This window comes from Gadus morhua, chromosome 4 (genome assembly GCF_902167405.1).
Source record: "Gadus morhua chromosome 4, gadMor3.0, whole genome shotgun sequence".
Taxonomy (NCBI): domain Eukaryota; kingdom Metazoa; phylum Chordata; class Actinopteri; order Gadiformes; family Gadidae; genus Gadus; species Gadus morhua.
Genome location: NC_044051.1, coordinates 16,360,536 through 16,385,535, shown reverse-complemented (window position 1 = coordinate 16,385,535; position 25,000 = coordinate 16,360,536). Strand labels below are relative to the sequence as shown.

General features: G+C 47.5%; 1 protein-coding gene across 1 annotated transcript; it reads left to right on the top strand.

Annotated features, from left to right (window-relative positions):
* The first annotated feature begins 8,889 nt into the window (after positions 1-8,889).
* LOC115542802 (vegetative cell wall protein gp1) lies at positions 8,890-24,798 on the top strand. Its single transcript, XM_030355220.1, has 2 exons — positions 8,890-10,981; positions 24,286-24,798. Exons 1-2 carry the CDS (start codon positions 10,387-10,389, stop codon positions 24,453-24,455), a joined length of 765 nt encoding a protein of 254 aa, XP_030211080.1. The 5' UTR covers positions 8,890-10,386; the 3' UTR covers positions 24,456-24,798.
* Positions 24,799-25,000: the final 202 nt, after the last annotated feature.

Below are 25,000 nucleotides of genomic sequence, written 5' to 3'. Positions count from 1 at the left end.
ATGAGTCAGCCGCCCCAAGGGCTTAGTCTTGCGAGGCTTGGAAGCTGAGTTCTCTTTTTTTCTTTACACATGAAACAACCTACTTCAGTAGGCTGTTCATAGTAAAGGATGCTGTTAACACCGTTCAAGTCTGGAAGCGTTTATGCTAACAACATACAACTGGCTTCCATTTTTCCCACTTTTTTTCCAACATTGCGTCATAAAGGCTCCTCAGGACCAGTCCCCAAAGGTGTGCGGAAGTCCTCACAAGATGGCCACCACGCACAAGGCATACTTAAGTCCTAACAAGATGGCCTTCACCTACAAGGAGTAGTGAGGTCCTCTCAAGATGGCCATCACACACAATGAGTTCTGAAGTCCTCATAAATGGCCAATCCCATCAATGTGTGTTCTAGTCCCTGTGATGTGTTTTGAAGTCCTTACAAGACAATGTTGTTTTGAGTCCATTGAGTGCACAGAACTGGCTCAAAGAGTTAAATCCTATTTCAGGCTAAAACATTCTCATGTTAGCATTTCTGTTGATTAATTGTGTGTCGGAAATTGGATTAGATGACTACTGAGCATAGATGTAGCTGACACAAAGTAGATTATTAATTCAAAACATGAAATACTAGAAAGCACTGTGACTCATCAACAAATTGTCATGTTGATGTAAACACATTGAGAGAACATGACTGGCACATGTCCCGCCCTCTAATGATCCTGGGGTCTGATTGGTTCTGGCATGTGACTCCCTTTAATGATGCCCTTTGATTGGTTACAGGCCTTCACTTCTTTTAACTTCCCGCCCGGAGAAATAAACAAGCAGAGCATGATCATCAATCATCCAACACAACTCTCTCTCTCTCTCTCTCTCTCTCTCTCTCTCTCTCTCTCTCTCTCTCTCTCTCTCTCTCTCTCTCTCTCTCTCTCTCTCTCTCTCTCTCTCTCTCTCTCTCTCTCTCTCTCTCTCTCTCTCCCCCCTCTCTCTCTCTGCTTTTTAATACTGGGTGGTGTCACACTGTGGTTATGTAAAACTGTGCTGCAGAAATCTTAAATTCATGGTTCAGTGAGTGAAATGTTGAACAACAGAGTGAAGATCCACTCAGAGGCAGCTGGTGGTGTTAAAGACCACAGCAGACCGGACCTCACAAGCTTAAATAGTTCTCAAATCCTTGACCATATTGAGAATATATTTCGTCGACATAATCACCTCTGACAATCCTGGTGACTCTATAATTTTTTAAGAGTAGATATATAATTTTAGTAAAGATTTAACTTTGAACTATCAGGTTACACCATCTGTTATAATATATAAATAAAAACAATAACTATAATAATATAAATAATAATAACAATATAAATGCAAATGTTAAAATTAGGTTTTCAATTAATTCAGTTGGGATGTAGCATTTAGCATGTAGTACGTACTCTCTCTCTCTCTCTCTCTCTCTCTCTCTCTCTCTCTCTCTCTCTCTCTCTCTCTCTCTCTCTCTCTCTCTCTCTCTCTCTCTCTCACATTATCTTTCTCTTTCTCTCGGCTCCCTATTCCCTCCTTTCCTCGCTCTTTTTTAATTTTCTGAAATGGACTGATTGAAAAACGTCAATAATTCATCCAGCGTCCGGTAAGCTTTCTCTGCAACCAGAACTAATCAGGCGCCTGCATTATTCAGCCAGAATCAACACTCTGCTCCGCCCATCAATATTTCAGTCCGGGCCAACCACCTCTTCTCACCTGGCATCCTGCTGACCAATCCCCATGAGGCGGCTATTGAGACCGTTCTGTGAATGGACACATTTAAGTTATTTATATAGATTGTATGCATGCAAGGATGTGTTGAACAATACCCACCAATTATATATAATTGTCGAAAACAACCTTTTTTTTTAATGCACATTGTTGGGCGGGCCACTTCATGGCAAACTGTTAAAAAGTGTTCATGTGTACATTTTCCTTCCATTTCAAGATTAGGATATTTTCATATATTTCACCAACAAGGAAATCATGTTTTTAAAACAGATGCGATGCATCGATCCAATACGTAATTTGGTAACCTGTTTTATCGAAAGTTTCCTAGAGTACCGTGATTGCATCAATTTGATCAGCGGGAATTGAACTCCAAAGCCTGGGCAGGATGACAAAATAGTCTGGCAGTTGAGGTAGACAGTACCACCACAAAGATGCACTGATCTTCAAAGCGGGTCTAAATATAACCCCGAAAGAGAGTAATTATTTAATCATTGTCGGTTTATCGAAAGCAAGTAATTAAATAGACATTGAACGCGCTTCCTATATCTGTTTATTTCAGTGTTTGACGAGTTGTTTTCTGTTTTAGTGTGGTTGTTGTTGTTGTTTTCCGAGGGGTTATCACTTGATAGCCTCGAGTGTACGGCTCTATCTGTGAGGCAGATGTCAGAGAATGGATCTGTCTCACAGATGGGTCGTCAACTGTACTAAAGGCCCTTTCTTTCGAACTTATGATGAGTTTTATGCTGTTCATTTTGCATAGCCTGCCAATAAACTATTTTGAGTTTTTTAATATCCTCTTAAATAGTTTTTTATCTTTCTCCCACTGGGGTTGACAATCTTTATGATAATTCAAACCACGACCGCCAGGATCCGTACATTAAAATCATACGTTTTGTCCTTTTGTCGATTCAAATCATAGGGTCGCTTGTGTGGTCGAATCCCCTTCCAGCTTTACATTCAACAGCTCTGGGAACATAAGGAACCACCTGTGAACCAGGACAATCGTCTGCTATCTGTTAAATGCATTAGCGGCTTTTGCAATACGTTGGCTTGTCATAATAGACGCGTCGGCTATTTCTGTTTGCTGCCCGCTTTGAGGATCAGCATGTGCAGATTGCAAATGCTGCAATTTGTGACTCGCGTAACATCTTTAAATCAAAGCATACGTTGCTTTGTTCCTCAATTACCCTTGTGTGTTTTCAGAACATATTTGTTTATCCGTCGTTTTATTCTTCCTCAGAGGACCTGGCAGGCGCTCTGAGGTTGCTGGCAGGGACTTTGGTTTACTTTTGTTGCTCTTATTACCACTTTTAAACACCACGCTCTCCGTGTTTGGATGTTGTCTCAGACGGGGTTTGATGAAGTAACATCGAGGTTACAGAGTGTTCGCGGCTGGACTTTGCGTGTAGAACGGAGTGACTCAAAACGGCGAGCCAATCACGTGCCAGCACGGGTCAAGAGAGAACTACACATAAAGAATTACAAATGTTGTAATCACAAAATTTACAGTAGTAATAAATTGTCAGTGTTATTTTGGTAATACTTTTTGGACTGGAGTTTACGTTTATTCTTTAACTCAAATATTATGGAAAAATTCAACAGTAGGCCTACATCCAGCGTATATTCTCGACCTCTGTGCCTCTCTGACGACAATGTGATCGTCTATAACGTCTAGCGTCCCCTTGACTGTAACTGCAGCGGAAGATCTGCCGATAAGGCCAACATAAGTTGCCTTATCGTAAGTCCTCCTTGTTGTCCATAAGTGTTGTAATGTGTCTGTAATTACACTTTGAAGGCCATAATGTGTTTAAAGCCATTGGCTGAACCGCAATGAAACAATTAGAATCACGGAGCCAAACTGCCAGTCCCTAATGGCGCTGTGCTTCCAGGCATGAGCCATCAGGACTTCTCCAAGGCATGACTAACCGAACCAGAAGGAGATCAACACCCACTTCAATGCCTCTCTTTGTAGACAAATGTTTGTACTTTGCACTGGTTTACCGCTAGAGTTAGCATGAACAGCGACATTATAGGCACTTTATTTCTTCTTCTCGTTAGAACTCAATTTAGCCTCTGATTGCAGGCGGAGTAGGGGATGCACTTCAGCACACGCAGCCTGTGTCTAGGAACGTTATGGAGGGTTGACTAGAGACATGGCATTGGGACTCTAACTTCTCACTATATGCCACGACTCTAACTCTTATTTGGTTCCTGTTCATTATTTCATCCATGTTGAACTTCCTTGAGGTGTTTTAGTAGTCAAATCAAACCAAAGGTATTGGATTGATATTCCTGTCAGAAGAGGGAATCCCCGCCAGTGTTCCGGAGAAGTTGTGTTCGGAGGCGGGGCGGGGGCGATTCGGGGAGGGGGGGAGGATTGAGTTGATGCATCAAAACATCCAACAAATAGTTTTCTGGAGCGACAAAACATTTCTCCGTTGCAGGCAAAAGAGTGAACATCTGCCTTGATTTAGCAGCGCTGCTCACACACACACACACACACACACACACACACACACACACACACACACACACACACACACACACACACACACACACACACACACACACACACACACACAAACACACACACACACACACACACACACACACACACACACACACACACACACACACACACACACACACACACACACACCAACACGAGGCCCGGGAATACATCAATGATTAATCAATCAGTTCTAATTTATTACAAAGGAACCAAAAAACAAGTGTTCACCCGGGTTTTTTTAACATGCAAATTAAGTTTAGCAGTATTCGATGGACGTGTGTGTTTCTAAAGAGGGGTGTGTGCGTTTGTGTGTGTGTGTATCCCAGTCTGTGTGTGTGTGTGTGTGTGTGTGTGTGTGTGTGTGTGTGTGTGTGTGTGTGTGTGTGTGTGTGTGTGTGTGTGTGTGTGTGTGTGTGTGTGTGTGTGTGTGTGTGTGTGTGTGTGTGTGTGTGTGTTGTCATTCTACACCCCTGACTTTAAGCCACACTTCAACTGGCCAGATGTTCTAACTCTCTCAACCATTTTTATTTGCCCCTCTCCCTCTCTCTCTCTCTCTCTCTCTCTCTCTCTCTCTCTCTCTCTCTCTCTCTGGCTCTCTCTCTCTCTCTCTCTCTCTCTCTCTCTCTCTCTCTCTCTCTCTCTCTCTCTCTCTCTCTCTCTCTCTCTCTCTCTCTCTCTCTCTCTCTCTCTCTCTCTCTCTCTCTCTCTCTCTCTCTCTCTCTCTCTCTCTCTCTCACTCTCTCTCTTTACTACTCTATGCAGTTCTCTACGCTGCTCTCTACTCTATGTTATTCTACCCCACTCTATTCTACTCTCATCTAAATGGCTATGTTTCCATTAGGCTGTAAAATGTCATTAATACGTTAATTGTGATTGGATAATGTCTCATGTTTTTCTACCACTCAACACTCACTCTTAAACGGATACTAACAACCTGAGCCTTGGTGGCTGTTTCCATGACTATGGTTCCAAGGTCGTCACGTGAGGTGATCAGGGGGGAGTGATTTCCCTGGCTAATTTGTTCCATGATCAACAACAGAGGCTTAATAATGACAAACAATGTCCTGAACTGCGTTTTTGTGCTCCGCTACAGCGGTGGCTGAACTCTGTGTTCTTGTTTGCGACTTAGCGCCTAATAGTGGGAGTAATATGATAGTAACCCCTAGCAAAGGAACCCTTCCTGTTTCCACTTATCAATACCATTTCCTGTTTAACCCGTTTGAATACACGCACCCAGAAGTATGAGAGACTCTGTCACTGTCACTACCGCATCTGATGCTCGGTTTAGAAATGTCTCTTTTTTCACACGTTGCCATGAATGCTTGAGGCATACACACAGTCAAATATTTGATCTAATCCATCATGAAGACAACATCCATCACCCTAGCAAATATAGTTTGAAGAATGTGTTATTTTGCAATTCATGCTTCAGAAATATACAAACACTCACCTATGCACGCACACCTACACACACAGCAGATACACACACACTACACATACACACATACACACAGACACACACACACACACACACACACACACACACACACACACACACACACACACACACACACACACACACACACACACACACACACACACTCACACACACACACACACACACACACACACACACACACACACACACACACACACACACACACACACACACACACACACACACACAACTACACACACAGTGTTCGGTTCCTTGAATCCCACCCCCACCGCCACCAGTCAAGAAGCACTGCCACCCCTCTGTGCCCAGAACCAAACCACAAACATGAATCTGTAGCGTTTGCTAAACAAGCAAGCGACATTGTCGACCATAGCCTCCTCTTCCTCCTTTTCTCATCACTCGTCAGGTTGGGACCTTCCAAACTATAGCAAGCGGCACTATCCCCTGCTTACTTAACTGTAAGAAACCCCATGAACCTCTTAACTACGGTGTCCTGTGTACGGGAAGGGGGAGGGGGGGGGGGGGGGGGCATAATTCTTCAATTCTGTGTTGTGTTTATATTTAGAGTTGAAAAGCTGTCTGCAAACCTTCTCCGGTAACTCCTCCCGAGCTCTGTTTGAGACGGTGTTCCAGAGACAGGAGAGGTAAACCTGACCTATCAATACATCGCCATCGATCCTCTCTTCTCAGCACACAATTGAATCAGCTAAATGGAAAACAGAGCCAAGCACCGAGCGTCACAAGGTGATGGATAAACGGCTGGAGGACGAGAGGAGGAGAAACAGAAGAGGGGAAAGGGAAAGAGAGAGGCTCGGACTCAAGGGAGATGGGAGAGTGTTCCTCGGAATCCACAGAGACAGGAGAGACTTAGGGAGAGATAGAGAGACATACGGAGAGATAGAGAGTAGAGATACTTAGGGAGAGAGATGAGAGACTTAGGGAGAGATAGAGAGACATACGGAGAGATAGAGAGTTGAGATACCTAGGGAGAGAGATGAGAGACTTAGGGAGAGATAGAGAGACATACGGAGAGATAGAGAGTAGAGATACCTAGGGAGAGAGATGAGAGACTTAGGGAGGGATAGAGAGACATACGGAGAGATAGAGAGTAGAGATACCTAGGGAGAGAGATGAGAGACTTAGGGAGAGATAGAGAGACATACGGAGAGATAGAGAGTTGAGATACCTAGGAAGAGAGATGAGAGACTTAGGGAGAGATAGAGTGTAGAGATACCTAGGGAGAGAGATGAGAGACTTAGGGAGAGATAGAGAGTAGAGATACCTAGGGAGAGAGATGAGAGACTTAGGGAGAGATAGAGAGACATACGGAGAGATAGAGTTGAGATACCTAGGAAGAGAGATGAGAGACTTAGGGAGAGATAGAGAGTAGAGATACCTAGGGAGAGAGATGAGAGACTTAGGGAGAGATAGAGAGACATATGGAGAGATAGAGAGTTGAGATACCTAGGGAGAGAGATGAGAGACTTAGGGAGAGATAGAGAGACATATGGAGAGATAGAGAGTTGAGATACCTAGGAAGAGAGATGAGAGACTAAGGGAGAGATAGAGAGACATATGGAGAGATAGAGAGTTGAGATACCTAGGGAGAGAGATGAGAGACTAAGGGAGAGATAGAGAGACTTAGGGAGAGATAGAGAGTAGAGATACCTAGGGAGAGAGACAAGGAGGGGTCTAGGAAGGAAGGATAAAGAGAGGAGAGGCCTAGGGAGACATAGAGAGAGGAGAGACCTATAGGAAAGATAGAGAGAGGAAAGGAGGGATCTAGGAAGAGATAAAGAGAGGAGAGATAGAGCGAGGAGAGACCTAGGGAGAGATAATGAGAGGAGAGATAGCAGAGAGCATTGGGGGAGAGCGGGCAGCCGCGGAGATACGGCTACTCAGTCTCGTCTGGAAGTAGTCTGATAATGCGAATAGGAAATGAAACAACGACCGAACCAGACAAAAGCTACATTCTTGAGGGGTGAAATGCAGAAACAACACCACGCGTGTGCGGTCATCAGTGTGCTCTTCCTTCACCCTCTGAAAAAAACAGGAATATTTGTCTCAGTGTTAAACAACCACCCAGGTAAGTGTCCAACAAATATCTGTAGCCAGATAATATCTGTCACAACCGCAGGCAGGATAAGCCGTTGGAGCCAATCTGCCGCTGCTAAAGTGTGTTTATATGCCTCTCTCCAGTGGAAATCTTTGCCTCTTGTCCCTCAAGAAACTGAGGATTAATGGTGAGGAAAAAATATTTGTTTTTGAAAAATGAAAGTTAACTCCAATATCAATTTGGAAAACATTGAATAACAGACCAAATATTTATCCCTTACTCCTTGAATCCCGTCAGATAAACAACCTTTCAAACACTTTTCAAATGGAGCCACAGACACAGCATTAGGAGGGGATAGATAAAGGCAGACTTTTACAAGCGTTATTTCCTCCTCCCTGACCGGCTGGCCTCAGCTGGCAGCAGGGTTCCACTCTGAGGCGATCTGGTGAAGCTTGGTTTGGGAAGGAGGAGGAGGAGGATGAGGAGGAGGAGGAGGAGGAGGAGGAGGAGGAGGAGGAGGAGGAGGAGGGGACGAAAGACAGGGGAATGGGAGGGAGGGAGGGAGGGAGGGAGGGAGGGTGTGGCTGTCGCCCTCCCCCTTCCCAAACCCCCACTACCCTCCTGCACGCACACACATGCACACACACACACACACAAACACACACACACACACACACACACACACACACACACACACACACACACACACACACACACACACACACACACATACACACACACACACACACACACACACACATAGACAGACACATGACACAAAAGCACACACACACACACACACACACACACACACACACATACACACGACACACATGCGCATGCACACACACACACACACGCAAACACACCCGCAGCCCCTTCAAAGCTTCAAGTGGTTTTCATAGACGTCCAATTACACTAAGAGATGACATCTGTGGGCCTGCATGCAGATAAATAAGGTGAGAAGGGAGACAGCACTAACTCACCTCGGACACACTGCAGATAGCACCACTGACAGAGAGGGGCAGGCAGGGCGAGAGACAGGTAGAGAGAGAGAGAGAGAGAGCGAGAGAGAGAGAGAGAGAGAGAGAGAGAGAGAGAGAGAGAGAGAGAGAGAGAGAGAGAGAGAGAGAGAGAGAGGCAAGGGAGAGAGGGAGGGGGTAAAAGGAGAGGGAGCCACACACCGGAGTAAAGAAGGGAGGCAGCACACGGCTGCAGAGCTCAGTCCGAAAGGCAGAGCCAGAGGAGAGATATATAGAGAGAGAGAGAGAGAGAGAGAGAGAGATAGAGAGACATACAGAGGAGACACACAGAGAGGAGAGAGAGAAGGCTCAGTTCACTGGCCGTTGCACAGAGAGAGAGAAAGAAGAGAGCACTGAGGCTCAGTTACACTCTAGTAACTTCAAACCGGCTCCGACAATCAAAAGGAGGAGAAAAAAGAAAAGACAGAAAGAAAGAAAGAAAGAAAGAAAGAAAGAAAGAAGGAAAGTCTGGATTGTATGAGTGCTTTTGTTTCCCGGCTGCTCTGAGGATTTCTCTCTCTGGACATTGATTAGAAGCAGCATTAGTTCATGTGGCTCCTTCCCGGTGTTTATTTGCTCATCCCGTGATCCTCGGCTCCTCGTATCTCTTCAGGACTTCTCCTCCGTCCCCCCGTGCCCCCGTCCCCCCGTGCCCCCGTGCCCGCGCCCGCTCCGCCAGTCCTCCGCACGGATTAATCCTTCAGACCTCGTCTTCTTCTTTTAGATCGTTCTGTATTTTTCGGGGGCCCGTTTATCTGCACGATTTGTGAATGGGGGGGTGCATAAGAGATTGAAAGAAACCAAGCTCTGATAAAAGCCTGCGTTTAAACTTTAGACAAAAAAGGGAGCATGTGTGTGTAATTGTGTGCGTGTGTGTGTGTGTGTGTGGTTGTGTGTGAGTGATTGTGTGTGGTTGTGAGAAGCGAGTGTGGGAGTGAGAGGCAGCAAGGCGCGAAAAAAAGAGCGTCTGCCTGGGAGGAGGAGGAGGAGGAGGAGGAGAGGGAGGTGGGTCTGCCAGACGAGACCCCCACTCCCGGTGGTTCCCCCCCGCTTTTCCTTTTTTCACGAGGGTGATCTGAGTTATGGATGTTGACACATTCCTGTGGTTCTGCTGAGGGGTAAACTACACTGGGAACTACACACGCAACCTCAGGGCTTTACCAGCAACACCACCGCCGCCGCCGCCGCCACCAGCACCACCACCAGCACCACCACCCCCATCACCGCCAGGAACCAGCCCACCAGCCAACCAGTCCGTAAATGTTTTTTCTTTCATCGGTCCACCAGTGCTGTCGTTATCAAGAGACTACGATCCTCTTCCTCATCGTCCCCCGTCCCTAAGACGTCACTAACGACCATCCAAAGCGTGACTGCGCTGGTTTCCATAGAAACCGTTTTTTTCCGGGTTATTCCTTGCGTTTCATTTGAACCCCCTTGCAGGTGAACCCCCCGCCCTCAGGAGCCACGAAAACAACAGGGGGTCTCGGTTGCCACGGGCGGCAGGGGAGGGGATCCGTCTCTCTCTCTCCCCCACTCCTCCCCCCTGCCCCCCCCGCTCAGCATGCCCCAGCCCCCGAGCGTCTCCAGCGCGCCGCCAGCTCCTCTACCATGCGTAGATGGACAGTGACACAGGGTGCACCGACCGCCTGGTCCTGCTCCGCCCCCTCCCCCACCGCCCCCTCCGTCGCCTGCCTCCGCCGCGGACCCCCCTCGTCCCTGCTCTCCGTGGCCTTCCTCCTGCTCCTCCTGCTGCTGCTGCTGGGACCCTCGCCCTCCTCGCCGCTCTCCCTGCCCCCCCGCTCTTCGTCGTCCTCGTCGGCCTCGTCTTCGTCGCGGGCGTCCTCGCCACCGCTGGCGCCGGACTCCAAGCGGGACCGCGACGCTCCCAGAGGCTCCCGGCGGCGCTCCTCCGGCCCTCCGCCGCCGCCGCCCCCCGTCGCCTCCTCCTCCTCCTCCCCTTCCTCGCCGCTGCCCTGGCCGCCGGCGTCCCCCGCCCGCTCGCCGAGGGGGGCGGCCCACCTGTCGTCGGCGCCCTCGCTGGCGTCCTCCTCGTCCACGGTGGTGGGCCGCCACCCGCGCAGCAGCTACAACCACCTGCAGGGCGACGTGCGGCGCAGGAAGCTCTTCTCCTACCAGAAGTTCTTCCTGCGCATCGACAAGAAGGGGAAGGTCAACGGCACCAAGAGCGACGACGACCCCTACAGTAAGTCAGCTCCTCTCTTGATGTCTGTGTGTGTGTGTGTGTGTGTGCGTGTGTGTGTGTGTGTGTGTGTGTGTGTGTGTGCGTGTGTGCGTGTGTGTGTGTGTGTGTGTGTGTGTGTGTGCGCGTGCGTGCGTGTGCGTGTGTGTGTGTGTGTGTGTGTGTGTGTGTGTGTGTGTGTGTGTGTGTGTGTGTGTGTGTGTGTGTGATGGAGCAGCTCAGGTACGAGGTGCTGTTAACTGTGTGTGTGTTGGTAACTGTGTGTGTAAAGCGTGTTAAGGATTGAACTGAACTTTTGAAGCAAACGGTTTCATCCGGGAGCTAAATAATTACGATCACTCGTTTTTTCCCGCTAACTCCGAAGCTAATAACACCCCGAGCAACGTGAGAAAAGAGAAGGAGGGAACTTGGCCTTAAAATATTTTTGGGTCTATGTAATGATTTTTATTAACAGATTTATGTGGTATTAATAGTACCGGGATCGCAAGTTTATATACGTCACCATTTCCTACCCTGTTGTGAGGTTTGGAAAAAGTATTTGTTTTTCATTTCCCGTATAAACATGGTCAGCTTTTCTGTTAGCTAGCAGGTGACTTGGCAGGTGATGGAAGCAAAGTATGTGGATTTGAAGCACACCGATGTTTCTGGCAACTCCAGAGACAGAGAGACAGAAAGTCAGAGTGAGGGAGAAGAGAGGGATGAGAGATAAAAAGAGAGAGAACATCCAAAATACCAAAAAATACACACGCAGGAGAGAGGGAGAGACGTGCAAAGGCGAGGCGAAAGAGAAAGGGGGAAGAGGAGGAGGAGAGAGAGGGAAGGACATGGCGAGAGAGAGAGAGAGGGACAGTCATCTACTGGAATAAATTAGAAATTGCCCTGGAGAAAGTTTTCCCCTTTGAAAAAAAGCTACAAAACCCGGAACAAAGTGAAACACAAGCATGGCTGAAGCCTTTGGGAGAAGGTCCAGTACGCTCCATTGTAGTGCAGCTGTCCTGCCATATGCTAGGCATGTGGTGGTGGTGGTGGTGGTGGTGGCATATGGTAAATATGAGGTTGAACAGCAACCCATGACAACCTTTATTAACTTACATTTGTATATCCGCTCCGATATTTGTGTATATGTCTAGGGAAATGGGATTTTTTTCGGTTCGTAGATGAGACGATGATATGTAAAGATGGAACGAAAATCTGCATCACTTATACACCTGTCAGCTGCTCAATGTGACTTCTATTCAAACCATATCCCCGGCAGGAGGAGGTCGGATATTTGATAGACATCAGTCAAACGGACATCTGTAACAAATTCTTCTTAACTTATATATATATGTTATGTCAACTACCTTAACGCAATGAAAATCATGTTTCAACATTTCTTCCCAGCTCACCCTTTATGTAAAGTCCCTCTGTTATTTAAAATAGTTACGCAAGTGCACATGAATGTAGAAGTGCATAAGTAGAACCAGCGGTGCCATATGTCTCTTCTATACAGTAGACGGGAAAATAACACTTTCACACCCGGCCTTTCTGTGTTAACGTCCCTGATTCCTCCCACGGCGAAGAGCCTACAACATAATCCTGAGAAGTTGACAGGTATTTGCAAATCAATGTGTTGCCTCCCCCCCCCCCCCCCCCCGTTTTAATCCATCATGAGGCCCCCCGTTTGTTTCAAAATGGGATCTTTCTTACTAAGCTATGTATCACACCTACCTGCACATATACATGCACGTGTCCAGTCCAGCAGCGTGGCTCCAAAAGCTCTTCTGCTGAGTGGGCACACAAAACACACATGTTCTCGGACAGACAGGCACACACACACACACACACACACACACACACACACACACACACACACACACACACACACACACACACACACACACACACACACACACACACACACACACGCACACACACACACACACACACAAACACCAACACGCATGTTCTGACACACACACACACACACACACACACACACACACACACACACACACACACACACACACACACACACACACACACACACACACACACACACAGCCCTTAGCAGAGAGGCCAGCATGTCTTGCACATGGCCTCCATATGGCAAAGCCCACTTTTATTAGGGCCAGGACCAATGTGTGTGTATGGTTTAGTGTGTGCACAATGCATGTGTGTGCGCGTGTGTGTGTGTGTGTGTGTGTGTGTGCATGTGCCACTCAGACACCAGGGCTCTGCCAGACATGGCTGAAGGAATTTCAATTAGCGTCTCTTCCTCCCACCGCTCACATGCAGTCCTCTCCAACAAATGCACAGACGCACACAAATGCCGAATGCACACACACACACGTGCACATGCACACACTCCCGCTACGCCGAACCATTAAGATGTTATGTGTCACAATCCATAATAGGCACCTGGTCAGGACTTTAAGAGGTGTTCTTGCATCCATTTCGCGGCCACGTGCATCGTGGGTAATGCTGTCTTTCTCTATTGAGGTCAGAGAGTGCACATCACCATGCTAAATAAACAACAGTTCATATCAGTCTGCTGGGCAGGGCTGGGTTTCAATCGGTTTGTCAAAAGTAGGAAGATCTGGCTAGAGTTTGGTTCAAAGTACGCCGTGCTTCCATCCCCAGCGTTTCCTAAGGTACAGCGCTGCGTTGTTTATGTTCATTGAACTCATGGTATAGAGTGGGCCACGAGCCCAAGGCCGCTGTGTGTGTATGTGTGTGTCTGCATGTCTTCCTGTGCTGTAATGGCGTAGCATCAGGCTATTCTATGCTAATCTGTCATCTTGTATTGGTTTGCGTGCACTCTCAGAATCACCTGAGGTTACACTAACTCTGCTCCTCAAACTAAACAAACTGAGTGCTGGAAGATTTCCCCACGTGGGATTTCTGCTGCGGTATTTTAAGTACATTTTAATAATTTCGGTGGACCTTTCCTTGCGGCTTTTTTATTTTGTGTTTTAATGTGTGCCTAGAGGTGCTCCTGTGGATCCGAGGGGGAGAGCGATGTGTGTTTGTGTGTGTGTGTGTGTGTGCGTGCGTGCGTGCGTGCGTGCGTGCGTGCGTGCGTGTGCCGTACTAGTCTTACACTAGCTCTCGGCTGTTGCTAACCGTTGGCCAGCGGGGTCGTGGGAGTTTACTCGTTCCATACGTGGTGCACTCACATCACAGAAGGAACCTACATACTACACTCATTCACCCCCGGGATTATCCCAAAGTTAAGGAAGACATAAACAGTCAACCTCAACACAAAAACCTCCTGGCATGCGGTTTTACTTGAATTAGGATGACGGATTACAGAAGGAAGGCGCTGGTGTTTCAGGGAACCACGAGCGGACCCCTCTGTGAGTGGATCCACAGGAGAGAGGCAGACTACAGGTACAGGCTTCATGGAGGGGATGTTGGGTTGCATCTATGCTAGCTAATGTTCACCCGGCGGACTGCGGGCGATCAGGGAGACGGTGACAGGAGTGATGGAGGAGCTGAAAGGGTTGAGGGTTCAACTCCAGGTTTGAGGGGGGTTCTGGTTACGATCCGCTATGATGGCCTCCCCCACTGCCTGCTCCTTCTAATCATGTTGTCAGGGTTCAGACCAGTACATCATGCAGGGTCAGGTTGTAGGCCCTGTGTGTGCGTGTGCGTGTGTGTGTGTGTGTGTGTGTGTGTGTGTGTGTGTGTGTGTGTGTGTGTGTGTGTGTGTGTGTGTGTGTGTGTGTGTGTGTGTTTGGGTGTGTGTGGGTGGGTCGTGGGTGTGGGGGGGGGGGGTGTTTGTGAGTGTAGCAGAGCATACATCTGTGGGAGTGTGAGAAGGCCTTAGTTTAAGGTGATGTCTTTGTACATTGGTGTTTGCGGGTGTGTTTGTGTTGGTGCTTGGGCATTTGTTTGTTGTTGTGTGTGTGTGTTTGTTTGTGTGTCTCTGTATCTGCGTGTATCCGTCGTCTTATTTTTTACCACAATGACTTCCTTCCCTCTTATCTTCCCCTTCTCTACACATGTAACTATTTTGTACTTCTAAACAAGGGGGGGGGGGTACAGTGTTACATGGCACTGGTGACCTTTGACCTGTGGCCTCACTCAGGAAGCGCTGTCAGGGGAACGGTCAGTCGCCTTCACATACATGTCACTCCAGGTTAAAGCAGTTAAACAGCCTGTCACTCACGTCTACCACTCTATCTATCATACATCTATATCTGTCTATCAAGCACTTTCTATCCCACATCTATATCTGTCTATCTATCACTCTATCTACCATAAATCTATATCTGTCTATCTATCATACATCTGTGTCTGTCTATCGACCACTCCATCTATCCTACATCTATATCTGTCTATCTATCACTCTATCTACCATAAATCTATATCTGTCTATCTATCATACATCTGTGTCTGCCTATCGACCACTCCATCTGTCGTACATCTATATCCGTCTATCACGCAACCAGCTCCATCTCTATCTATCCATCAATCGATCTGTGTTTAACCGTCTGTCTAACTGTATGTCTGTTATGTCTGTTTATCTGTCTTTCTGTCAGTCTATCTATCAACCACCCGTCCAGTCTTCTCCTCTGCTTGTTTCATGTGTGTGTGTGTGTGTGTGTGTGTGTGTGTGTGTGTGTGTGTGTGTGTGTGTGTGTGTGTGTGCGTGTGTGTGTGTGTGTGTGTGTGTGTGTGTGTGTGTGGGGGGGGGGGGGGGTCTCTCTGAGTGTAAGAGGGTGCTTCCTGCTCTGCGTCTCTCTTCTCTCTGCGGTGGCGGTGCTCAGGGTTCTCAGGGCTGGATGTAACGGGACGGCCCATAAAAGAGGGTTACGAGGAGATGGGGGACGCGTCAGAGGAGGGTGTCAGCATTGCTTTGCATTCCACGTCACCCTGACGTCTTAATAGACGTTCCTCTGCGACCGTGGGTGTGTGTCACACACACGTATACACACACACACACACACATCGAACACACACACCCACACAGATCAGCGACCTGACCTCTCCCTCACCCGCACTAACGTTAACGGTGTGTTCACGGCCGCGGCAGACAGACAACTTCCTCTGCCGTAAAAAAACAATCAGGGATTGGCAGCCAAGGTGAGATTTATAGTTCATTAGTGTGAAAGCTATTGTGGAGTGCGATCTGCTGGGAGCTGCGGTCTCCATTAGGCTCTGGCTGCACCACGGCACAAACACTGTGTTCTCATGACTCGTGAGTCATGTTATTACTTGTGGAAATCTCCACACAAAAATATGTGGACTTTCCGGAAACCTTTCGGCTGTCCATGCGGTTCATATTATTAAAGTTCAGGACATATTGTCATGTATGTCAATAGTTATGTGAAAATAAACTATTGGGTTAATTAGCAGATTAAGGCAGTAGCAATATAACAATAACATTGGATTGCGCACTATAGTTTACTCCAACAATCACTAATGTTAGAAGAGGGTGTAAAATATAATGCAGTTAACTTGGAAAACATTTAACAATCATTTCTTCATCAGGCAAATGTCGATTTCATATTTTTCAATCAATATTTACATAATGTTGAGGTCGGAGTCTTGGACAACCCTTAATGCCGCCAAGACAGACGAGTGGTAGAAAAATGAAAAAAAGAACGACACGTAATGGACAAACAACAAATGATCAAAACAATCTGCTCCAGTCCCCCACTTCTCCACTACACCAGCCTTATGCTGCTCCTCTATGTATCAATGAGCACATTTCCACCGCAACGTGTTTGCTATTATCAGAACCTCATAAAGCAGGCGGGCGTCTCTGTGATCCACACAAGCATCCCCAGTGGGAAGCTATTAGGTCTTAAAAGGCAGTACAGACGTTCGATTTGTCTCAATACGAGCCTCGTCCGGGCGGACGGTGGATGAACGAGGGCTGAGTCTACATGAAGACGTATTGCGTCTCTAGAGCAGGACTCCTGGAGCAGGTAAGCAGAAGGTATTGCGTTGCGCCTTTCATCCTACTACAGCTGTTGGCCGAGGTGTCCTCTGAATAAATCATCGCTGGCCAGTGGGCGCTGGACGGCTCCAGGGAGAACTCTAGAGGGGGGCCGGCCGGGGGTGTTGGTGCTGTGGCCAGGTGGAATTACACCGGGCCTGAAGAGATTCATATATATTTGACAGAGCAAAGCCATACGCCAGAGCTGAGCCTGACACTGCCAGGCCAACGTGAGAAAATAAGGAATACAGATGAGGTCAAAACAAAGCCACCAATATGAACTAAATGAACCGCAGAAGAAAAGACTGCATTCACTATGAGCTACGTCTGACCTGTGGGTTCTGTTTTATGGGCGTTGATAGGGAATCTAGTCGGATCACACCAGCTGATATCTGCTGAGTTGTTAGTTTGAGTTTCATCAACAATCTAGCACAGGGGGCCGCAGTGCCCACCCTGTACCTCCTGCTTCAGAGTGGATGGGGCGCTGGCTGCAGCAGTGTGTGTGTAGGAAAGCATTGTTGCCATGTGTGTGTGTGTGTGTGTGTGTGTGTGTGTGTGTGTGTGTGTGTGTGTGTGTGTGTGTGTGTGTGTGTGTGTGTGTGTGGACTAAATGTGGGAACACGCAGCATTAGAGGCCAGTGAAGCAGTGTGTATGTGTGTGTATGTGTGTGTGTGTGGGGGGGGGGGGGGGGGGGGGTAGGGCGGCAGCATCTGTGACAGATATGATCCAGGACTGCTGCCAGCCACCAATCCCCCCCCCCCCCCCCCTCCCCTCACCCACACACACACATGCAATGCACGGTGGCACATGCACACACACATACATGCACATGTGCACCCCCATAAATGCATACACACAACATGGATGTAGGCACAAACACACCCCCGTACACAATCTCACACTTTCTTTCATGCTCTTTGCCTGCATATGCATTTCAGTGTTGCTTTAACACACTGGTACAATTGGAAGTTTGTGAGTGTGTGTGTGTGTGTGTGTGTGTGTGTGTGTGTGTGTGTGTGTGTGTGTGTGTGTGTGTGTGTGTGTTCGTGTGTGTGTGTGTGTGTGTGTGTGTGTGTGTGTGTGTGTGTGTGTGTGTTCGTGTGTGTGTGTGTGTGTGTGTGTGTGTGTGTGTGTGTGTGTGTGTGTGTGTGTGTGCGAGGGTCTTAATGGAGCCATCAAAGGTAAGGCTGAAGGCCTACAGTCCATCTGGACCGCCTGGCCGTTTGAACTGAGCTGCCTGGAATGCCAGCTAATTAGACTCGCTCGTGTGTGTGTATGCGTGTGTGTGTGTGTGTGTGTGTGTGTGTGTGTGTGTGTGTGTCTGTGTGTGTTTATGTGTGTGAGTGTGTGTGTGTCTGTGAGAGTGTGTGCGCACATGTGCACAAGTGTGAGACAGATTGAGCGAGACCGAAAGTGTGATTAGCATTAATTACGTGTGTGAGAACAACGTTTGCATGCGTTTGTGTGTGATCTGATGGTGGCGGGACAAGAGTGACACATTCTCCATATTTAGTGGTGAAACGCCGGCGAGTAAAACCCCTTCAGAGTGTCAGCGTGGCGCTGGCCGGGGGGCTGTAAATGAAAGCAGCGTGTGGGGAGCGAGAGCCTCGCTGGCTGCGTTCCGCGCTGGACTGTGAAGTGTTTTGACAGAAACGGGCAGCAGTTGGCACTTGATCAGGTGACAATGTAAACGCCCTGGACGAATCACAATGTATATGGGATGGCGGACGTGTTCTCTTCTTCTTCTTTGTTTCTCTATCAAACCTCGCTGAGCATAGCTGCCCGTTCCCTCGCTGAACGTGTGGGACGTCGGGAACTTCGGTGTTGGTCAAGGGTTTTCCTACCTTTTGGTTTTGTTTCACAGTGAGCTTAAAGACTTGGGAGATAAATGCAAGGTCACGCTAGCTCCTCTGAGCAGACAGATCGATGGGTTGTATTAAACAGCATCTCCCCAACACACTGCATCTGTTTTGTGTGTATGTGTGTGGGTGTGTGCCTGTGTGTCTGTGTGTTCTGAATCAGCTAGCCTTGGATTTAGTTGTTGTGTGTAAGCTAGACCAATGTGAAATATTTTGGCACGGAGAGGACGAGGGGTCGAATGAGGCAGCTTGGCGGGCCGGATATTAAACCTAACTGCGTGGGCATCAATGGGACGAATGTGTGCGGGAAGGTCAAGACAGGACATTCCCAAAGCAAACCAAAGACAATACTGTTGACACCCACACCGCCCTCTCACAGTGGGGGTGGAACACAGCCTACCTGTGTTCTAGTGGTCATAAAGCACGTCTCGGTCCGTCCCTGCCGTCACATGTTGTCACGGGCTCCTTAATGTGAGTATTGTGAAACTGTTCTTGGAGAACAACAGCCTTCTGACAAGTCTTTTGTACGAGCTCGTATTTTTTATTTGGTTTTTTTTTCCCCGAAGAACCGTGGGCCAGACCGGGGCGCTTGATGTGGCGGCTGAGTGCAGGATGACACCACTGTCCACCACATCAGTCTAAACCAATAGCGAACCACTTGTCAGAACGTATAATATACAGCAGTTCCTCCACCGCCAGAACCAGCGTCTCCTCCGCTCCACCACCGCTCGCCTCGCAAACGCCACCACCGCACGATGTTCAACTTTTTTTCTTTCTCCCCTCTAAATGGAATTGTGGGGGGGGGGGGGGGGGGGGGGCAGGGGGGAGCAGGGGGGGGGGGGGGGGGGGGGGGTGCACTTGCCTTCATTTGAAGAAAAACATGCGAAGGAAATACTTTAATCCTGGTTAAGTCAATGAGGGGCCGGGGGAACGCCGGATCAGTAACCTGTTGGACTAAACCGCTTCTTTGAACCTGAAACCAAAGAGCTGAGATCCTGTGAATATGTTTGTGATTTATTAAAACACAAGCATATATATTTATATATATATATAAACATAGGGCATATGAGGACGATAAGGCTAACTCGATGCAAGGCGTTTCTTGAAGAAAAGCGAAAGCAGCGAGTGGATTTGGCCGCGTTCCTGTGCTCACAGTGGGTTTATGTTCCCTTTGTCTTCTCCTCAATCTTTGTCTCCTCCTAAGTTGTTGGCAGGTACGCGGCTGAAAGATCTCCCTGTCAGAACACATCGGACACATCTTCGCTCATTCTGCTGTTATCATCCTTAAGAGAAAAGCGATATCTGCACTTAAACCTCAGTAAATGCGAATCAAACACATTTCTGAACGATTGTTTTTCAGCATGTTTTTTGTGCTTCCGGAGCGCAGTTCCTTGGATGTGACCGCTTTGTTTAGCGTCAACTATAACTAAGAGATCTTATTCTCTAGAAACTAACAAAAAAATGTGTAGTTCATCCAAAATATCAATATCTAAGCACTGGGATTAGATAAAAGTATCACAGTCTTTTTCCATTCTTCACTTAGACATTGTTTTGGTTCCCAACACCATGACCTAATACTGCACAAGTTATAAACTCCTTGGTTGGTTCCAACAGGAACGTTAAGACACTAATCTTCAGTGAAAACAGTGGAAACATTATAAAACCTCTGGCTAGCCTTGCCCAGATTATTAGTGTCTGGTCTAGGCAGGGGTCAGTATGGGAGGTCTGTTAGTCAAGTCCTGTGGTAGTAGAGTGTGTGTTTGTGTGTTTTTGTGTGTGTTGCACACGGTATCAATTGTATGTATGTTTTCATTATTTTCTAAAGTATGTTTCAGATTGGTGTTATGATGTCCTTTTTATAGGTTTCTACGTCTGGTGCAAACAAAGCTATAGGCACCTTGTCATTGAGATCATAACACGCTATGTATAACGCTGATTCAACTTATTTTAACCCTATCACGCAACCATACTCCTCACATGTATGGAAGTATGGTCTTGCCAAAGGTAATGTACCGTAATGTAATTGGGTCCCTGAATCATTTCTTTATAAGTTTAACAAGCCAGGCCTTTTGACAAGCTCTTGGCTCTCGGTCGTAACGACAGCATTAAAGAGTTGAGGAGGGAGGGAGGGGGGGAATGGGGGTGAGTGAGAGAGAGAGAGAGAGAGAGAGAGAGAGAGAGAGAGAGAGAGAGAGAGAGAGAGAGAGAGAGAGAGGGAGAGGGAGAGAGAGAGAGAGAGAGAGAGAGAGAGAGAGAGAGAGAGAGAGAGAGAGAGAGAGAGAGAGAGAGAGAGAGAGAGAGAAAGACGGCCCAAGAAAAGTGAAAATAAGCAGGTCAGAGATATGGGAGTGAGAGGAGTGATAACGATAAAACATAGAGGGCGACGTTACTCAACTGGACAGCAACCAAGAGTAATTCACAAGGGAGGGAATATAGGGTCTTATAAGGCTGGTGAAAAAGGCTTTAAAACACATTTCTTACAAGATACGTTTAAAAGGCCTCATCCGTGTGTGAATCTCTTGTGATAAATCCAACGTGAAGCTTTCGTTTGGGGCTAGGATGGTTTTAAGAGGGTGTAACGCTGATCCCGCCACTCACAGGTGTTTTCACAATGTGATTAAATAAATATTAAGAGCTCTCGTAAAAGAGATCTCTGTATTAGATGTACTTTCGGGATAAGCCGTGAGTGATTTATTTTACCTGAAATTTACATTAAACGTAAAGATCTGGTTCCAGGAGCGGGGAGCACGGGCAAGGGGAGAGGAAAAGTAGTTTGGAGGAACGTAAACAGATGAAGAGGAATATAAAGAGTGGAAGGCGAGATGCTACTCAAACACATGGTTGGAAACGTTAATAGGAGGAGAACTGGAATAAAAAAACGAACTGGAATTACCCACCGAAATGGAAAGTCGAGGAAAGCGGTAAGGTCAACAACGCTGCAATGGGAGAATCCCAGCCCCAATATTTGCTTGTGTGTTGGTCGGCACATTCCTGAACCTGCGATCTGCATCTGGGTACACGTTGTCCACCATGCCACCCCCCTGCAGGACCAGGTCCTTGCCCATGCCGTACCTCCAGCATAAACGCCATTGTTTGCCGTCTGAGCTCCTTTGTTGCAGTGCAGCCCTTATAGGGCCCGATAGGGCCCTACTGCAGGCTGTATGCCCTAATTGTAATTGGTGGGGTAGGCCTTAAAATACAGCCCTGGCTCCCACCACACCACATCAACAGAATCAGAGCCGGCCTACAACAGGTGGACTGGTTCCTTGGCGTGCCAGGGACAGATCCCATTTAGAGGGCAACCTGGCCCAGAAAATGACAAATGTTACTGGTACTGGAAGAACAAAATGGTCCCTCTTTCTGAGGAGGTGTGATTAGTGTTTTCTTGGGTTTATCGCATTGATCCACCAGCGCATTCTTGCTTCTGATTCATCTGAACTATGTTGTTCTCGTGAATCACTGGACGACGGGGAATAGCGAATGACGGCAGAAGCCTAACGGGCCAAATAAGAATATCAACGAAGGACAGTCTGTCCTTCCAAAGGCTCTGCCCCGTCTGACCTGGTCCCGTTCAGACCAAAACACTGCCAATCGACATGAGAGGAGACAAGTTGTGTGACGAACGGCTCACCTTGGACCAACGTGTGAAACTCATGCTGGACATAATATTTCTGTTGGTCCATTCTGAGGTCCGTTTCTTTGAAATTGTCTGAGGCCATAGTTTGCAGCCGAATCGTTTCCAACATTCCACTCCAAAGAAGACTGGAAGGTTGAGAGTTCACAGAAAAATGGTTTCAGTTAAATCTGAGGCATTCATCATATTAGGGCTCCTGTTCTTCATCTTCTTTTAACTTGACTTTGTACCTTGCTACATTTGAGGACTTCTCACTAAGAGGATTTCTCACTTATTTTTATGGTCATATGATGGTGAGTGGTTCAGGAAATTGATCCAATCCTTGATCTCCTCGACCATGATCTGTTCTCAAACTCTCACTTCAGTTGTTTTGAAATAAAGTAAACAAGTCCAGGAGGAGTGATAGCTGCTGTATCACAAGGAGTGATACAACAGTTAGAAAAAAAAAGTGGTATCATAGAGATGACAAGCAGCCTTTAAACTGAACCCAAAAGCTTGAACACACGCAAACGAAACGCACTCCTCATCATTGCTAATGTGCTGCCTTTGACCCAACCTTAACTCCCCACTTCCTAGCGGCCTCCAGCTAATCCCTGCTAAACCCTGATGGCTTTATGGTCGGGTGTAATTGACTTTAGCATGAGCAGGGAAGAAAGGACCGGTGACCACAGCTTAGACCAGTAATTGGCGCAGGCCTGAAAACTGATACCAGTGCCCAAGTTTCTCCCAGACGGCCCTGCAACCACCGGTCCTAATGCCCCCCCCCTCTCCTGTCCGCCCTGTATAACTGCTTCCCTGCATGTCTGTCTGACTGTATCCCTGTCTGTCTGTCTGTCTGTCTGCTTGCCCACACTCCCCTGGTCTGAAAAACAAACATGGGACGGAGAAATGTTTCTTTTCCTGGCGAACACCTCGGTCCCCAGGCAAGCCGTTTCTCTCTCGCTGGCCCGAAAGGGAACCAGGAGACCAATCGGGAGCTCTTTGAGTCAGGCAGAGCGAGATAGAGAGACAGATAGAGGTGTAGAGAGAGAGAGAGAGAGAGAGAGAGAGAGAGAGAGAGAGAGAGAGAGAGAGAGAGAGAGAGAGAGAGAGAGAAGGGGGGGTAAAGCTGGCAAGGCTTGCATTGTAAATAGACAGAATTTATTTAGAAGCATTTATTTTCCAGCGGCTTTATAACCGAGTTTTATAACCTTTGACAGTGGAGTCTGGATTGAAGCAGGAGGCCACCTGATTGGTGGATTGCCCTCACTCTCTAGCCCTTGAGCTACTGCCCATCAAGCTGACATGTTTGAGTTGGCTGCTTTTGAAGAAAAAAGGAAAATGATTTTCGAGTTTAATGAGGAGGAAAAAAAGGGCAGTTTATTGAGGTCTTCTTGCCAGACGCACGAAGAAACATAATTTAAGAGTAAGGACAGGATTATGTGCATTCAAGGACTCTTTACATCCCATAATATGCTACAGGGTCACAGAGGGGGATCTGCACAGATCAAGACAAGCAGAAACATGACTCAACTGAAATGTAATCCCCCCCCAAAAAACTGCCTTTTCATGTTATAAAGGTCATAAAGCATTGAGCCGGGATATCCAGCCCACCCTCCATCTGGAGGTGGTGCTGAGGTGACCCCCAGCCCCTCATACGGACAAATACGTGGACCAGTAAAATAAGCAGTAGATTCTCATGTCAAAGAAGTGAGCGAGAGAATCTTTCCCTTTGTATATTGTTCATCAATTTCACCCTCCATACCATCTCAACATCAAATGAAACAGACAAGACAAGACGGGCTGAATAATATACATTTTGCCTAGAAGACGTCTGATGAGGCCCCCCCTGTCCCCCTACGGTCCTCAGCCTCTGACTGGTGCGCCCCTCCCTGTGTGTTCCAGGTGTGCTGGAGATCAAGTCGGTGGACGTTGGCGTGGTGGCCATCCGTGCGCTCAGCAGTAACTACTACCTGGCCATCAGCAGGAAGGGAGAGCTCTATGGAGCGGTGAGTTTACTGCAGAGACACAATGAATGCATCAATGTTGGATTTAAATCCTTTTCTCTTAATTAACATCATTGCATCTCTTGCAACTCTGGGAAATGTGTTCTTATTCTATACTATCTATAGTCAGACTATATTTAAAGAGACATTGTATTTATCTTGGTGCAGCTCAAAGGTTTGTGGGAAGGAGCTCGGTCAAACAGCAAGAATCTCTTGCACAAATAGAGAATGGGGCTTGGTTATGTATCTGTCCTCTCCTCTCCTTTACCCTCACCTCCTCTTCTCTCACCTCACCTCCTCTCTTCCCACCTCCTCTAACCTCCCCTCCCCTCACCTCCTCTACTCTCCACCTCCCTTCAATCCATTCACAAACAAGAAATACATCTGTCAGGCTCTTCACTGTGCCTCCATTCCTCTAGGGAGCATACTAATGTATGTATGCAAGTATGTATCTCTCTCTCTCTCTCTCAGATGAGACATTGTTGAGAGAGAGAAAGAGAGAGAGAGAGAGAGAGAGAGAGAGAGAGAGAGAGAGAGAGAGAGAGAGAGAGAGAGAGAGAGAGAGAGAGAGAGAGAGAGAGAGAGAGAGAAAATAGTATTCTGTTGCATGGCCT